The 18,946-nt window shown below is 40.9% G+C and overlaps 1 protein-coding gene across 3 annotated transcripts in view; it reads right to left on the reverse strand.

Annotated features, from left to right (window-relative positions):
* DEAF1 (DEAF1 transcription factor) overlaps positions 1 to 18,946 on the reverse strand; it is a 360,680-nt gene that overhangs the window by 210,423 nt on the left and 131,311 nt on the right. For all 3 annotated transcript variants that reach the window (XR_011201388.1, XM_069223092.1, XM_069223091.1), the window contains 2 exons: positions 12,071 to 12,210; positions 9,165 to 9,230 (listed from right to left, as the gene is read on the reverse strand). Coding sequence is in view for 2 of the 3 variants with exons in the window: in XM_069223092.1 (XP_069079193.1) it covers positions 9,165 to 9,230; positions 12,071 to 12,210 (206 nt within the window). In the remaining variant the exon portion in view is untranslated. The remainder of the gene's footprint in view (positions 1 to 9,164; positions 9,231 to 12,070; positions 12,211 to 18,946) is intronic.

The following is an 18,946-nucleotide window of genomic DNA, read 5'->3' on the forward strand; positions in this document are numbered from 1 at the left end:
CTATAACTAAAATGGCTACACAACAGCCTGAACTCGTCACTTTGTCCCAGTCCTTTGCGACCAGATACTCCCAGTTTGTGCTTTGTCCCTTTTGTAGCTATTTTTAACCTAAAACCTTAGTAACTCATAATATCTGTTCTCCTGATTGTATTTTTGTTGTTTTGGTGGCACTTTATTTTTTTAAATTTAATCTGTCTTTCTAAATAGGTTTAGGATTTTTCTTGTGCTATGTTTTCACTTTATTACTGATTGAGTGCTGCTTAAATGGTTTACAAATTGCCTGTAAATTCAGCCTGACTGCTTTTGTGCTAAGCTACTAGAGGGTTAAGCGCTGTTTTATTTAGTCACTTTTGTGGGTCAGCCTGACAAGGATTGTCATTATTACTTGAAGTAGGTTCTCACCCTTTTCAACCAATATTCCAATTTCTTATGCACATGATTATAAGTTTTCTTGTACATTTCAGTGGAACAGGAGTTCCCTAACAGATTCGACCACACAATGTCCTTTTTTGTGTATACCCTTAGGTGGGTGCATCCAGGTGGCTGGACACTCTGAGGAGTTGACTGAAGAGAGGAGGAGGCAGGGAGCGATGTTACTTTCTGCACAGATGGATGCTCGGAAAATTCAGAGACGTGATTTCCTCTGGGGGTGGATGATGAATTAACTTAAATGGCTTTTTTTTTAAGGATGGTTCTGGTGGGAAACCAATGATGTTACTTCATGAGGTGATGGATAATGGGGACAGGAATCCTCTTGCCTAGCATCTTATTTTAAACATACAGAAGGATGCTGGGAAAAGGTAATTATGTCACTTCCAGGGGAGATGGGTGATGGGGAATGAAATCAGCTTGCCTGGCCTCGTCTTTTAACGATACTGCGGCAGGAAACAAGTGATGTCACTTCAAGTGGAGGAAGATGACAGGGAATGAAGTCCCTTTACTCGGCTTCTTCTTTTAAGGATAGTTTTGGCAGTAAAGTCACTTTCTGTATCGATGGAGGTTGAGTAATGCAGTGATATTACTTTGTGTGGAGATTCGCGATTGGGAATTACTACAAAAAACACGACCTAGAAGAGACAAACATGGGGAGATGATAACTAGCTAACCACCAACAGCTCAAAAGCTATTAACATAACTTATTTACATTCAGTTAGTGGGTTACCATTACGTGCCTATGGAGAATTAGTAGCACCATTGGGTAGGCACATCAACTTCTGCTCATTGAAGAGTAATGTTTAGTTTTCACCAAGGGGTATTCTAGACAACCAGTCTCATCCAGCTCAACTTGTAATCTACAGTATGTGATTCTTCAATACTAGTAGATTCTTTTGCATCCGGGGCATTAAGGTGTCTTGTTGGGGAGTGTGGAGCTCCGTTTTGCTTCCCTTTGTCAAAGTGCCTTGTAATTAATTTAACTGCTTCTCCAGATTTATCTGAAGAAATCAGTTTTCCTCTTAAGACAATTTTTAAAATGTTTGCATGGCAGAACATTTCACATCTGCAGCACGCCGCAATCAATTAAATTCCAAAAAGGCACATCCTTGTTTCCTGTAAGTTGGCCGTGAAGTCAATAAAAAGGTGCCAGTGCTCTCACGATAGTCTGGTTTCCTTTCCCATAGCGCTGTCTCCATGTAGTTTAAGACTCTGGAAAGTATAGGACGGGCTGGAGAACCCAGAGGTGGTCTTTGCATTAGAAAGCTATAGGCACGCTCAATATTAAATGTGTCGAAGAAAGGGTAACTGTCAAATTTGTTAGTGTGTTCCGTTTTTCACCATGCAACCCTGCTAAATTCCAAAGAAATATTGACAAGTTATCACTAAAGAGGACGTTTGGCAAGTTGGTTTGATTTGTTTTCGTTTAATATGCTAAAAAGCAAAGTCTAGGATCTCTCGTCAGCTTTGGAATCAAATGCAGATTAAATATTGGGTCTGATTCGTCTGCCTTGGAGGTAAACTTGTATAATGAGAGAGTTAGCAAATCCACCGTTGGTAAGACTTGTGGAAGCACGGGTGGAAGAAGACATATGATTCAACTCGATGGTGGATTCTTGACCTGATCTCCTACTTGAAGAGACAGAGTGGTTCTGCTTTTTGAACATTGGAATTTTAGGTGAAGGGAGCTGTTGCATACTTTATTAAAATTGCTTCCTGGTGTATAATTCGTTTTAACTTGTGGATCAAGTCATACGTTGGGATTTTTTTTGTACTTCTGCATGTTGCTTTTCTTATTTTGCATCTTTCCTTGAATTTATAGTTTCTGACGCTTTTAGTGGAATAACTAATATTCCTGCAATACCAGTCTGTATTTCGGGATTGTTTTCAATAGATAAGAAATATAAGATAAGCAGGGACAAGAGACTGAGTTCAATGGCACTTCCTGAACTTCTGAAACATCGGAGAATAGATTACATAAAGAACTGACAGTTCCCATTTATTTTGTTATTTTCTCAATTATATCTTATTTCACTGTTTTTTTGCTTTTCTTTATTTTCCATAATGTACCATTATGCTTTATTAAAGATTTTGTGATTGCTGTTTGAATTTTGAGGCTGTGATCCGAACTGGATGTTTTTTTCTAGGAGCGTTAATATTGATTCAAGGATTCGCTGGCGGGCCTACAAGACTTCAGAGATAAACGTAATCCCTCAAAGGATGAAGGGAAGTGCTTAAGAGAAAATAAGGCATGTGAGAGAAATTCTCGGCTGACTCAGGGCCATTCCTAGGTGTGCAATTGAAAAGCTCTTGTGTCTCTTTCGTGGACTTATTCCTGATCGTACAGACTAACGGGCTTGTGTCTGAAACAGGCAAATTGAAGTCCAAAGGAGTGAGTGAGTGATGGCGTGTTCTCTGTGACTCAAGGTTGCTTTAGAGTGGCAACGGGGAATTTGCTGTCTCCTGTATTTGGTAGGACTTTGGGTGGACAGGCACTCTTATTTGCTGAGAGGGCAGTATCATGTTAATCAGAAGTTGACCCACTAATAACCTTAAGTGGAATGATTTCAGTCCCTGTTTCGGAAGATGTTAATTTAGGAAAGAACTCAGGAATAGATGAGAGGCACTCTAGCAAACTGATATGTAGGGATTTGTTCCTCCCTCCTTTTACCAATTGCGCTCCAATTTGTATCTTCACTGAGATAGTACGATTTCTTAGTCTATTTAATTGCCATGTGGCTCTTGAGGATGGAACTCAAACTTTCCATTCAGGTGACCACTGTTAGTGAGGGGGGGGGCAGCCGAGACACAGCATTTTATTTAATAGATAGAGTCTTTTGAAGAATAAGATATACATTTTATGGATGGTACAAATGACTGGTAGGGAGAAAGGAGAGGATGCAGAATCTGGAATCACTACAGAACTGCACTGAGGATTTCCCCCACAGAATAGATAGATATATCAGATGTTATAACTAAATTAACAAGCATGTCAACCAACTCACTTCTCCCTGAAAAGCCAGCGATCCCTGCCTCCACCCACATGCCAAAATGAAAAAATCAGAGTCAAAGATTTGGAGGTTTCTGAAGCATGAGTGTTACCAGCAAACTTTCATGTCTGTCAGCGAGAGCAGGTTATTCCAAATTTCTCCACTACGAATTCAGGGGTAGTTTAAATGATTATTCCTGAGATCATGCATAAACTGTGCCCAAGAAATGTGCATTGTGAGTAACAAGAGCATGAGACAATAGACCCATGCACAAGATGGGGAGGAGCAGACGCCTGGGGTCTCCGACCTGCTCCACACGCAACAACAAACAGCTGCTGCTGTCCTCAGCGAGTCCACCCACAGCACCATGGACAGCAGACCAAAAAGAAAAGGACAGCAGAATGGAATAGTTGGGGAAGAAAAATAAATCGCTCGGAAACCGTAGCATTAAAGCAGCTGCAGAATAGACAGACGGCAGCCGACATGTCTCCTTCGCATGTCTAATTTGCATCTCCTGTGATGATTGGGGCTGCATTTACTGCTTTCCTAGTGCAGTAAGCAGTGTTCAGACATGAGCACAATCAGACTTCAGAGAGAGGAGTGAAGTGCCAATGATAGCCACTAGTCACAGTAGATCGGGATTAAGGCACAATTTCTGGTTGACGGTGATAGATTATGGATCAGATATACCAACCAGGCTTGTCCTAGTGAAAGATTTTACCTTTTGACTTAGTCCTTTAAGTCCCGGTCCACCACAAAAGTACATTCCTAAAGCCCCCAAGAACATCGGGTACACACTTAAAGACTAATAGGATGTCAGGTATTTTTCTACCTAGTCCGTATTCCCGAGATACAGTACTAGTATTTTAATCTGCACTCTGGTTTTCTTTGTAGGAAAGCTGGAACTGCCACAGTGAAAAATAGCTTTGGGTGCTAGTCACTGTGAGGACATCTTAACATTACATTTCTTCATGTCCTACTTTTAAATAGCATGCACCATGCCCTGAGGCCTGCAAGGCATACACAGAAGTAACTTAATCATAGTTAAAGGGAGGTTTTGACCTGTGAAGAGGGCTTATTTTGACAGGTATGAAAATTACACTGATGCAGTCAGGCTACGCAGGGTAGCCCTGAAGCGATGTTTGCACTACCACTGTAGTGGACAGCACAGTAAGTGCTGCAATCTACTATTGGTGTTTAACTTCCATGTCCTGGGTACACCTTGTACCATACATTAGTGACTTCTACGTAAGCTAAATATACCAATTAGATATTATGCCAATGCAAGTATGTCTAAATGGGAAGCACTGGCACTTTACTACTGGTTAGTAGGGGTAACATACATAGAGTTCTACAGGAAGCAAAAATATAAGGTCCAGAAAAAGGCGAACTATCCTGGGTGACAACGTGGAAAAGGCAGATTTCCTACACCTAGCAGTCAGCATGGCAGTATATCAGGGAGAAGAACGTTTACCCATGTTATCGCTGTGATAGTCTTTTCAGCGTCTCAACACACCAGTTATCCATTTGTACAAACTGTCATCTGGACGTCAGGCACCATGCTTCACAGCAGCAAAGTAAGGTTCACGAAACACAGCTGCCTCACAACAAGATGGCTGCAGGGACACTTTCAAAGCAACAGGTATAAGCTTCTCTTCCAGATTAACCTAGGGTTTCTTCTGATATCTGGTCCCTAAAGCTGGTGAGTCATCCTGGGTTCAAAGTACACCTTCTTACTTGGTGGAAGCAGGTGTGACCTCAAGCTCACTCTCCGACCCTGTTACTACTGGGCTTCCAACATAATGCTCTGCAACAGGCTTACCAGGCTTCCTCTCTAGCTGGGATCCATAACGTTACTGAGTACTCGCTGGGCACTTCCCTGCAGTAGCCTGACTCTCAGAGGCATACTGGCCACCACTTGGTGATATCTGACAGTACTCATACAGTAGTGTTTTGTCTGGATGTTCAGGAGCTGAGCGGCTTGCGTAGGTAGCCATGTTAGTTGGTGTTTGACTGTGTTCCCAATTTTCCGCTGGTAAACTTTATCAAGAAAAGGTTTGATATTGACAAGTAATCCTTGTCAATCTACTTTTCCATTTACACTTTTTTGTAAGTCAAGCTAGAAGCATGCAATTTGATAGTGTTTACTTTTATTTGTCTTGGACTAAGCATATCCATTTTAAGAGCAACTATAATAGCTATATAGCTGTAACAAAAAAGTACTGTAACCTTCAGGACAGAGTAGTCTGAAATTCTATATAACTATGGCTCAACAAGTAAGAGAGTACAGCACAATGGCTCAACAAGCACTTATTATGGATTGGCCACCAGCAGGGAAAGCTGAATTCCGCAGGGGTACTTATAAGTTGCATATGTCAGTGTTGAGCTCCTTTTGAAGCCACAGGTGTTGGCGACAGAAGGTCCAAGCATGACAAAGCTGGAGTCTATAGCAGCTGAAGTTGTTTCTCCGCTGGGATAAATTTGCTGCCTCGCCTCGTCCAAGGTTTTATCTATGGACTTAGTCCCTTTTTTGGCTGTCAGAATCCACCAGTGGGTCAAGGCTTGGAACTTTAGTCAGACAGGGCTTCATGAGGCCAGGTATCTATACTGAGAGAGTTTTTTCAGCACAGCATAAAGCATCAAGCAAAATGAATTCATGTTTTCTTGCCCACAAAAAGTGTCTTTCTCTGGGGAACACTCAGCACCATGTCCGAGTCCTCAGGAGGAGGAAAAATTACATTGTATTAAAAGTTCTGTAAAAGTTGCTTTTGATCACTCTTGAAGCCCTAGAATCTCAGGGTAGACTGCTAGGCAAATGGTCTCTCTCCATTCAGGGTTCCTACAGAGTCTAGGCCTCAATGGTCCGAGGGGACTTCTTCAAATCAGGAGGCCTTCTGCTCTTTGTGGCCCGTGTTAGGTAAGAGGTCAATCTATTGACCCATGGATAGGAGTTCAAGTTCCTGTCCCTGGAATCCTTAGGTCTTCTTTCTATCAGATTTGCGATAGAGTAGTCTTCATTTTGAGAGATTTCCTTCCTGTGCCCAGGAGAGCTCTGTATAGTCGGTTATGAGGTGCAAGTCTTATTCATTGCCCTAGCTAAAGAATGGAGAATTCCTTACACCCAATCCTGACTATTTTCCTGCAGAATACCCTCCTTCTTTATCAGCACCTCATCTCTTGGTTTTCTGCAAACCCACCAACAGTCCCTCAACCAAGATGGTTTCTGCCATCCTCCATCTGGATGAGCTCTGACTAGTATCTAGCAACTCCTTTTTGGAGAGAAGGTGTACACCCCTCTGACAAGACTAAAACTGATTTTATCTCCTGCTGAGGATGGAGCCCAACATCTGAGGTGGAAATGAAAATGAATGGTAGCAATTCCTTACAGCCCCATTTGACATCTTTATGTCAAAGGAAAAACTGTGAAAGCTGTTTTCTTTTTCCAGCTGTGTTCTCATCTACTAGATTGTTAATTCCTGCTAAGTGACTACTTGCTGCCAACATCCATGCCTTCCTGCGGAGAGAAGCCAAGCTACTGTCCATGAGAAGGAGAATTGTTAGCAGGTCAACATAGAATATGGAGAAACAAACTGGTTCTAAATCTGTTCAAGCAGCCCAAAGTACACCTTTTAAAAGTTATATTTCCATTAAAGTTATCAAAAGACTACTTTTACCATTGAATAAGGTTTAAGAAACTAAGTAAAAAAATACTTTTTTCAATCTGGTTTTGATCAATTCCCACACGCTGATACAAAATAAGAATTTTCTTCTTAGCTTGGTCTGTTCTTGGAAAATCCAGCTAGACCTACACTGTGAAAACAGCTTTTCGGTGGCTGATCACTGTGACGGCATACAATTCACAATTTGTAGTCCACCTGATTTTATGTATTAAAGCATCTAGCCTTGATGTCCTACATGGCCCACTTTAAAGAGTGATTTACCAAATATATTAAAAAATAAAATTCCACATGGCAAGGGCACATTTCTCTGCTATGTATCACTGCAGTCTATGCATAATAATGGTACTCTCTGAATCCATATGTGTCTGTCACATATACCGGTGGTGGGGTGGTGTAAATACACAAAACAGCCAAAAATGACATTTAACTTTCAAGCGACTGTCTTTCTTGTGCCATTCACCATTGCCTTACAGGGTAGTTAGGTGACAACAATGCACAGAACATGTTTTAGGAAAACACACAAGCTTTGCCACTCTTTGGATGTGATTGAGTGCACAAAGTCTTTTTTCAAAACCTGGAAAAGAAAAAGGTGGAATACAATCACAAAAACAACAGATAAGAGAGGGACAACTGAAAGTCAGGTTTGAATTGTTAGAGGAGTATACCAAAAACCTGCATTGTTTCCATCAAAAATGTTTGAAGGAAATTGTGTGTTTGCCTTTTCTTAATTGAAATGGTTCCAGAGCAACAGTGCAGATGAATAATGAGCAGAGCTGTAATCTGAGGTAAGGTGGTAATTATGTTAGCCTAAAATGACAGCACCGACTCACAAAAGCTGCTGGATTAAACGCCACACAGATGCTTTTGGTCTGTGCAAATCTTCTTCCATCAAACAACTATGCACCATTCTCCAGCCATGGGTGAAATTATTCTCTGGAGCAACAAAGCCCACCCATGGGACTTCTAAGAAGGCATCATGGACACCTTTCCTGATGTCAAACCTACCAAACTATGCAATTTAGGTAATGACAGAAACCCATATCATGTACTATATTCATATGAGAAATAACCAGACAACATCTACTTGTGTGCACCATACTTAATACACCACACCTTATACTACACGGTTTTCGTTGGGAGGTTTTCATTATAATTCCTTTTTCTCAGTGGAGAAATCTATACAACATTATGTACCAGAGATAACCAATGAATTCTTGATGTACCAAATGCAATAAACAAATAAACTAGCACAAGATTAATTTAACATGCAGTGCATCACACTCACTGCAGCAGCAGACATGACATTTCTGAGGCTTTAAGATCTATTGCATGAAGACAGGTACTATTTACACCAGCTCGAGAGGACTGTAGCTGTATGGATGTGTAACGTTTTTGTATCAAGAGGTATGGGGTACTGGCCCCCACTCCTGTCTGGGAGTGGACAGGAGCAGACAGGCTTGCCTTTGGTGAACCAGCGGCACATCCATGCCATGGTTGTCATTTTATAGAGGCCGTGGGGCAAAACAACTAGAGCTCCGACCAAGATGCCGACTCTAGCTTACTAAGGCCCAAAGTGCAATAATGCAGAAAATGATTCCACTTGCACACCCCAGGGCCCGCCTGCTCAATTCAGTCACTTTGCTGCAAACTCACATTCAAATTCAATTCCCCTCAAATTCAATTCTCCTCAGTAAAATAAATACTTTGAAAACTTTTTAAAACTCCCCCATGATAAATAGCAGCGTACTAATGGGATTGAGTTTTAAAAACCGTGCTGACTAGCTCACATACAATTAGACAGCATAAGGTACTAGCCAATTGATAGATTATGTGTAAGGTAGCCATGGAACCATGTTTCCTTCACACACAAGGTCATGCTGACCCTAAATATGAGCTTGATAAGGTAACTTCAGGAAAACAGTACAGTAAGTGGAGAACATGAATTTCAGCTTTGCCCTAACAGTCATATATGTTATGCTTTGACAGTAGAAAAACTGGGTAACCAATAAAATGCAGGAGTCTAGCTCTGACCATAGCTGGTGAGAGAAAAGAGAAAGCTTACCACAGACAGGTCATCACAGCATGCGGCACACGTGCAGGAAGCTGCATGAGGATTCAGGAGCTCATCCTACAGCAAGAAAGACAAGATAAGGTCATGGATCATGGATACATAAGTTGAGCAGACCTGTCTTGCATAGCAATTCACAAACCTTACACGTGAAAGGGCAATAAAACTCATCTCACCACTGTCCTGTTGATGAAACGTGAAATCAATGTGATTTTTTAATTTGAAATTTGATCAGACTTCTCATCGTTCAATGATATTACTGTGTTTAAAGCAGTGGTTTTCAAACTTAATGCAGTCCCATGGAAAAATAAATGGAAAAAAATCATCGGGCCCCCTTCAATTTTTCACAATTATTCTGTTAAGTTGGCAATGTTTAAATATGTCTTAACATATTGAATTATTGCAGCTACGTTCTGTTGCCCTTTTTACACATGCTCCCAGTCAGGATATACATGACAAAAGAAGTTAGTGATGGCCTATAACAACGTGGCCTTTTGCTGCTCATTTTTTATCACTTAAAACAAAGCACGATGCTTCTCTTAACCAGAGCCTGCACCCCAGTTTGAAGCCCTCTGGTTTAAAATGACACTTCATCTAGATTGGCACAGGATTCTGGGCTTAGCTTAAAATCACTGAGGTTAAAAAATGTGTGTCTTCACTAAGAAATGGCTTACACACAGCTTGCATCAAAACTGAAGCTTGCATGAAATCCTCTGAAAAGAATCTGCCGGGGCATCGTACGTATAAATGAAGATGTATGTTATCAGCTGTATGTTCATTTGTTGTTAGCCCTTTTAGTTTATTTTCTTTATAATGAAGCATTGATGTCAGACGTAATATTTAAAATGGTACATTAATATTATAAAGTTATGAGAGTTTACTTGGAAAAACTAAATATAGAAAGAGGGGGTTTCTCTAAAAAAAAATGCATCTCCACATTTTCTACCACTGCCTTATTTGTGGGACGTGATACTTGGAAAAATAGTTTGAGAGTGGTTATGTTAAATATAGGTAATCTCTGACAGTGTCCTTTTCTATTGCTCATTACGTTTTTCTCATTTTAGGCATAGCCTACTGGTAGCTATTAGCTGCCTTTTGTTGAATACCTATTGTTCATAATACCAATATGGCTTGGCTTTGGGTCAGCCCATTGCTTACTATTGGTTGGCTTTTTTGTCACTCTCATTAGCTTGCTTCTTATTTGATGTGTTTTCCTTCCTCTTCTTGTGTTTGGCCCCCACCTCCAGATGATAGTTTCCTTATGATTCTTTACTTTGGCTAACTTGTATCCTGCCATTGTTCCACATCAGGGACCTACCTTTTTTGTTTCGGCACTCCATGGGTGTGCATGTATTTTCTTCGGCTCTGTGTGCTGCTTCCTACTCACATCCACACCTGTTCACCTTTTTTGTAACTTTTTTTAAACTTCCCTCACACCACCCAGTACCTTTCTTTCTTTCCTACCCCTCTGGTCCCCATTGCTCCCGCTGCTTGGTGGGGTTTACTTGTATCCGCACTCCTTAATTGCTACCACCCCCTCCCCTCCTTTTTGGTAAGTATTTTTTTTTTCTGGGCAAAATAATGCACTTTTCAGCACCTTTTACATTTCTTTTATTTACCACATCATCTTGGAACTGTAAATTAAAAAGGAAAAACATGGCCTCCTCAGTGTCTTAACATATGTGCATATGCAGAATGATGCATGCACATGAATATATCATCATCCTCTGGTTGCCATGGAATCATGACGCATATATGCGCATGCACAATAACACATTCAAGTGCATACATCATCCCTGAGTGTTTTGAGGTTTGTTTTTTTGCTGATGCTGTTCAGCGTCTGTAAAAACCACTGTTTTCCTTTTTCCCAATGGTTCATTATATTGGTTAAAAAAAAAAAACACACACACAATGGCAAAACCAAAAAAATAGACCTACTCACGGTGCCAAAGCTTGTTGAACATACTACACCACTGTGGTGGTTTGTTATTAACAAAAATAAACGGTGTACAACAGAGGTGTCCAACATAGATCCAGAACTATGGCAGATATTTAGGGCACCCATCTATGGAAAAATGATATCAGATAAACTAAATGGAACTGGTTCATACATCCATTTGGTATCCTGAAAATCTTAAATAAATTCCGCTATTCTGGACTTACATTTAAAACCTATGCTGTTACATTCTTCGTAAGACTGAAGTACTATGATTCTCTCACAGAATGCCAAAGAGTTTGAAGGTGGCTAGAAAATAACCTTTGAAAACATAAGAGTTTGATGGAGGGTTCATGCTTAAGGGATCTGATGCTCGTTTGTTGTCAAAGGTTAAATCTTCAGAATGCTTACAAAATCCCAAACACCCTGACACACTTGGTGGGAGTGACTAAAGGCACTTCATCTTAGAAAGCCTGCATACTCATATTTTCTAAAAGGATTACAAATTCTGAAATATAAAATGCAACGTTTCAAGAGCATTCTACTACATTAAGAAAATGGAGATTTAAGAAATCCGCAGACTACCGATTCGTATTAGGTTTTTATTCAAATGACAGAGAAATGCCACACGAGTATTGAAATGATCATTTAGTGAAAACCTACAGGAGAGACTATTTATCTCCGATTGTCAGTACTTTAGTAGACGCACTGGGAGTTGAAATAAACTGTCGGAAATAACATTTGCACACAAATACCGTTCTCATCTTAGGAATAAAACATTGCACATATGTCGTAGAGCAGAACCTGGACTGGTTTGTGGGGAGGGTGATAGTCTATATGATTACTTGAGAGAGAGGAATGTTGATTTAAAGAAGACATGGTTGGACTTGCCTTGCTATCTCACATACAAGATGTAGCCTCAGTAACCAGTGTCTTGGCGCACAAGAGAGGCAGCGACACGTACCTGGATAAGGCACTGCAATGGCCTCCCTGCGTAGCGAATGCTTCTTTTCCAGTCCTTGCTGCTGGCCCTTCCTGCCATGGCTTCAAACTCTGAGGGAGTGTACCAGTTTTCACCATGTCTCACACACCGGCCCCGGCCCCCTGAAGGCAAACACAAATAATCCAATCCATTAGGAATATTCCTATCAAGTATAAACAACACACAGGTTTTGCACAAAATTATAACCCACAAAATTATAACATGACATTTCTTCTCTTGGGCTGGCTAGCTCACAGAAAGATCATAACTCTCCTGTGCATGTCTGCGAACTCGGTAGTGGGACAGCTGTGAACTGACACAACCTTCCTTCACGGTCAGAAAAGCTATGGTGAAGGTGGCCCGGGACATCCAAGCTGACAGCTGTCTGGCTCATCTGCTGGCAAACTGCATGCAGGGGAGTGGGAGAGCACATCCTTATCTCTGTGTGGGTGAAAGAGGGCATGACAGCCCACAACACTCACGCTGCCCTGGTAGAAAATGCACACAACCTCACAGAGAAGACCGAAATCAGACACCTCGCTCACATGCAGGAAGGGGGATATTTAGGGTGTTGGGGTGGAGGGTATATACTACCCCTTGGGCAAGATTGTTTTGACGCTACCCGGCATTCAGGAAGGCGCTGCTAACAATACATGTGCGATTTTCACCAAAGAGCAATTTTAATCAAAACTGCGCTTTCTACCCTCGTTTTTTTTCCAAAGAGGGGTTGGGGTGGCATGATAAGCTTTAATGCCCCTTGCTTTCGCCAAGAGCAAGTAGTATAACTTGTTTGTCATTTTCTTCAATCCCTAATCATCACAAGCATAGGGGAAATTATGAAATAATGGTTGGTGGAAGGAAGATGTTCCCTCTCTCACTCTATAGCCAATAGCAGGGGGTGACATTAACGGCCTTAAGGCTCTCGCCATGCCCATTCACGGGGGTGCAAAAATTAAGAAGACTCCCCAACTTTTCCAAGAGAAACAGGTCTAGCCTTGAACTCCCCCCAGCTTGCCCAAGTGCATGGGGTCTAATATCAAAACCACTGAGTAGGGCAACTAATAGCTTCTCTGCTGCCCTGTGTGCATTTGCAAACAGGGCAGACGGGAAGATGTAACTAGTTGTGGCACTCCTTCACCTTCATAAAACTAAGAGGAAAGATGGGAAAGGTCACTGGTGATGTCATTTCTGATGTAATGCTTGAAGTGAGGTCATGAGCAGCAGGAGAGCCATATGGTGAAGCAGTCAACCATAACTTGCAAATTTCATCACTTTTACATCATAACCATGAATAATTTTAACTGTGTTTTTTCTGGGGCATTCTTATGAAACCAAACCCCCTACCACAAAGTGCATGTATTTCTGATGCTGGATTTGTTTATGGACAGTATTGAACTTGGGCCTTTCGGCATTGTCGTCCCTTACTCGCTCCTTTAAACATGGTCAAACTGTCGTACACCCAATTTACTCGTAAGTTCACAGTAAAGTTGTACTCCCTGTACCCAGGGCCTGTACATTAAATGCTACTAGTTGGCACGCAGCAATCATTTTACCACTCACTCCAGCAGTCCTTTAAACATGTCAAGGCCTGTCGTTGCACTATGTGCCTGATGTTAAAACTGCGGTTACGACCTGGCCAAACATACCCAGTGCCAGGCTAAAACCTTCCTTTCTAATACACACAAGGTCACTCCTAGGGTAGGCTCTACGTAGCCCACAGGACAGGGTGCAGTGTATTTAAAGTTGGACATGTACTTTTAAGTTTTACATGTCCTGGTAGTGAAAAACCCTTAAGTTTGTTTTTCACTATTGAAAGGCTTACCTCTCCCATAAGATAACACTGGGTTAACATATTACATTTAATAAGTGGTAACATTCAATTGGAAGCAGGTAGAACTGTCAAGTTTGGTGTCAAAAGAATTGAAATGTAAAACCCTCTTAAATAGTAAATTGAATTTTAAGTCATAGTTCTGAAACTGACACTTTTCGAAAGTTGTCCCTTTTTTCTCGTAACCATTTGGTGCATTCAGCCTATATCCTGGGTCACATGACTAGGTGTAACTAGCAGCTGGTCTTCGTGTACTGCTCCCAGACAGTGAGACAAAGGGGGAAGAGCTATTGACAGGATGGGCCATCTCTGACATGATGAAGCGGAGGAGCTGTCACCTACCACACTTAAACATCACAAAGGCTTTGCATGCACAAACTCAAAAAGGGTTTGGCACTGGTCTTTGGATTCCCCAGACAAGCTGGGGCCAGGGCAGGAATGCATGAAATTCCAGCCACATCTAGGGGTAGAAACCTCCAGAACCTTTTCCTACTTCAAAGTGAGCACCAGATACAAATAGTGGAGCCTCAAACCCAAATCTTCAGTACTCCCTTCAGTATACCTCTGGACCTGTGGAAGACTCAGAAGGACTGCTGTGCTGCTGCCTGAGTGAGAAGGAGTGGACCGGCATCTTGAATCTAGGACCACCAGAGTTACTCCACGGGCTAGTTGGTTTGCCTCCTGATCAGAGCCTCAAGAACAGAAAAGGCTCCAAACACCTTGAACCTAGCACCTGGATGCTGCCTGCTTTAAGTCCTGCATGATGCATCTTCGACGCAGGAAATAGCAGCGCAGCCCAGCAGGTCCTCTGAACAGCTGTTGTGTGATGCCTCCTCAAGGCAGGACCTTGCATTGCAGCCCTGCAGCTCCTCAGAACTGCAGTTGCATGATATTCTCGATGCAGGACCTTGCAACCGCTGCTGTGTGATGCATCCTCGATGCGGCACCTTGCACCACCCTGCAACCCAGATTTAAGGTACTTTGTTCAGTGGGCCTAATTTAGAACCTGTAACCGGCCCATGCTCCCTTGCGGCCAGCCTGAACTTGTGAGATTGTCCCACTCCAGTGCAACTAGATAACTACAGTTGGCACTTTGTGCACTAAGCACTGTTTTCACCTAGATCTGTAAAATTGCATGTTTCCGGTTCTACTCATTAGATTTTTGTAGTTTTGGACTCAAAAAATATATTACATTTTACTAATTTTTTCTGAAGTGTTGTGAGACTTTTCTTGTGTTGCATTTTCACTTTGTCACTGCTTGAAGTGCTGCATACATACTTTACACATAGTCTCTAAGTTAAGCCTCACTGCTTTGAGCCAAGCTACCAGAGGGTTGAGCACAGGTTAATTTGGAGTTTGTTTGCATTTCACCCTGACAAGAATTGTGGTTGCTGTTTCAGTATCTTTCACCCCCCTCAACCAGTAACCCTATTTCCTATAGATAGATGCCCTACATACACAAACCAGACCCTAAGTTATAGCGCTGACCCTCAATAGTGCAGAACTCCATCTTAGAATGAGCCCACTGCTTTGAGAGAAAAAAAAAAGAAAACCGTCAGTCAAAATGATGTCAGTACTTTGGAAAGTACAACAGATGCATTAAAAGCCATTAGATTCTTGTACCTTTAGTCAAAAGCTACTTTAATGGGTAGGATTGGCCATTGGGGATGGGGTCATGAGGAAAATTTATGATTCATCCTTAAAGAAGATAGGTTTGATTGAGAGAGAGCTCTATTTTAGTAACTTCATGCCCTCAACTGTATGTATGAATGAATCAAAAAGGGTGTCTATCTGAGGCTTTGTGGCCAGAGAGGGGAATAATCAAATAGGGTGGATACATTACATAGTTATATATACTGGTGACATACACAGCCTATAAACACATACATTCATAAATACCTGGGATGGTAAGCATTTAATACGGAAGAATCCAGAGGAATTTCAGGGAAAAGGTCAACCCCCCAGAGTCTAGGAAATCGTCCAGAAAGATTAAACAAGCATTGGTAAAGCCAGTAGGTCTGGTTTGGCATGCTTGTGCAATGCTTAATTTTTTATATTGCAAGCATGGGCCACAAAAATAAAAAAACACATTCACCTAGTGGTAACTATGTGCGTACTATACAAATTTTAAATGAAAAAAATACCAATCAAATATAATTTTAATGGAACAGTACGGGTGCTTTGGTTTAAAGGCAATGTGGTATTAGCTTTGAATTACTTTAACATGAATGCATAGTTTAAACACACAAGGATAACACTTATTTTTAGGCAGCTGTGCACTGATTAGGGAAATTGCTGTCAATTCACAGCGCAAGAGCAAGAGGGCCAATGGCTGGTGGGGCTCACCCACTGCCCCAAGATGTATTGGATGGAAGCAAAAAATGAAAGACAGCTGAAAAGACCAATGGATGACGAGGTCTGATTCAAAGCTTATTTATGTACTTACATATCAGATGTGTGCGATATTATATATAGGAACTGCGAACACACAAAGTGTGTGGGGGGTATAGGGAACCGGTCTCTTATAGCCTATTCAGTGTACACCAGTTAGGCTATTGCCTTTGTGGGCATTGAGGGATGGAAGTGGCAGTTGGGTGTATGACGGAGTTCCCATAACGAACCAGGTGGTCTCACAAACATTATAGTGTCATGCTTTATCATATGACCACCAAGCCCCACCCAGGTAAGATGATACTACCTGGGCGGACTCAACCTGGTTGTTAAAGGAACTCAGAGGGAGTGCTGAGATTTTACCTTGCTGGATAATTCAAGGATCCAGTTGAAAACAGTGATAGATAATAAATTTACCTTACAAATCACCAGATCGGTCCAAGAACTTAATATAGGTGTTTGTAGGTAAGGTTAAAAGAGGGGTGGGGACTAGACAATGAATAGCTCACTAAACACGAGGCAGCCTTTTTAAAACAAGAGAATCCCAAAACACCCTACTTCTACGTACTGCCTAAAATACATAAAAACAAACACCCACCTCCCGGGAGACCAATAGTATCTGGGATTGGGTCTATCCTAGAGCCCCTCTAACAATTTTGCAACTCTTTCCTACAACCCTTTGTGATAAAGATACCAACTTACTTAAAGGACATGAAAGATGTACTCAACTTGCTTAATGGTTTGGAATTCGATAGGGAAAACGAGTACCTGATAACTCTGGATTTTGAGTCCATGTACACCAACATACCTCAGGAAGCCACTCTTGAGGTGGTTTGTGATCTTTTCAAAAACAGCGCTTGGAACTCATTAACACCTTCTGAGTTTATTCTCAACCTTGCACACACAGCACTTACAAGAAACCTTTTTTAATTCAACAACTACTACTATCTACAAGTACATGGAACATCGATGTGCAGCACATTCGCCCCCAGTCTGGCCTGTCTCTAAGTAGACCACTTCAATAGACAAGAGGATCACACTACAGGAGATTTTTCGAAAATGAGGCGCTCACTATTGTGTCCTATACATAGTCTCCTATTGGCGGTGCTATCCCAGGTTGTTCCCCAAAACAACCTAAATTAGAAAAACAAAAAGGCTATCCTTCAATGAATAAACACAATGGAAGCACTCAAAGCCTTATACGTAAACAGTAAATTCAAATGTCCATTATTCCGTTCATGATGTTTGTCCTCTTCTTTATTTACTCTTATTCTGTAGCCACAGCCAAGCCAACACATGTTTCATTGGGTGCATATCTCCCCATAGACTTCTTCAGGGCTTCTCTCAGCTGTCAACAGTATATGATACCCATTCAATCAAATATTCTGATAATTAGTAAACTCTAAATACAATTAATTACCTTATTAAACATGCGTATCCCCAATTGTGTAATTTACTATTAACACGGTGGAAATCTCTTAAAAAATGTGTTCTCCTAATTATCTTGAGTGAAATATGCTATCAGATATAATTATAACCAATCCCACGTGCACTGAGTGACTCACTCTACACCCGAAAAACACCAAAGTGGCCAGCCAATTTGACCACTAACAATTAAAAACGGTGCTATTTACCTATTGCAAGTTGCTCCATATATCGTTATGACTGTGGTCTAAATCTGAATAATCTAAAAAAATATAAAATAAAATAAAATAGGGAAAGATTTTATCACTTTCTACATTTTTATTCTTAAACAATGTTAAGCACTCAAAGTTTGCTAGTATACTCACTCTAATGAGTTGGAATACACTGTTCATTGGTGATTCCAAACCTGCCTCCTCTTTTTTCTTCTTAAACGAGAGAGAGACACTTTTTTTAAATAATCAGCCAAAGTAAATAAACGCCACTTTACTTTGCATTGGCGCGCCTGTTATTAATGTACTAACCTATTTTAGAAGAATACGTCGTGTGATGCGTCTTCTCGTCTATTGTTAAATCGAGATGTCACAAAGGTAGCCACTTGCGAGTACGCGAAAGGAAACCGGCATGTTAAATCGCCATGTTTAAATACTTGCTTTTTATTAACATTGAAAATGGACTGCCCGTTTTCGTTTAATAGAATAGTCGTAATGGAAAACGGACTACTGATTCCTAGGACACACGTACCATTGACACTGAAAACAGACTTCCTGTTTTTGTTTTATAGAATAATCGAAAGCGGACTATTATTTCCTCTGCTGTATATCGCTAAACCTCAAACTCAAATCTTTCTATTTGGAGAATTTAATCCAGACCATTTTTATACTCGCATTAGTAATACCTAACTCGTTCATTATCTTTATTGGTGATAAAATATCAACTCATCATATTCAAGTTATACTACTACTCTACATTGAAAGAAAAAAGGAAAAAAAATAAAAAGGAAAAACAAGCACCCTTATTTATTGTAGAAATAGAAAAAAACCTAGGTTGTGTATAACCTAATCATTATATAGTTGTCCTCTGGTGTAGGGGCCTCACTCCTCCGTGCACATGATACAATATTATTTGAAGTAATAATCATTGGTAAATATTATTTAATTCCCCAGAAAGTATTCAAGTTCGTAATCGGAATTCAAACCACATTCAACTGCCATTAG

This window comes from Pleurodeles waltl, chromosome 3_1 (genome assembly GCF_031143425.1).
Source record: "Pleurodeles waltl isolate 20211129_DDA chromosome 3_1, aPleWal1.hap1.20221129, whole genome shotgun sequence".
Taxonomy (NCBI): Eukaryota; Metazoa; Chordata; class Amphibia; order Caudata; family Salamandridae; genus Pleurodeles; species Pleurodeles waltl.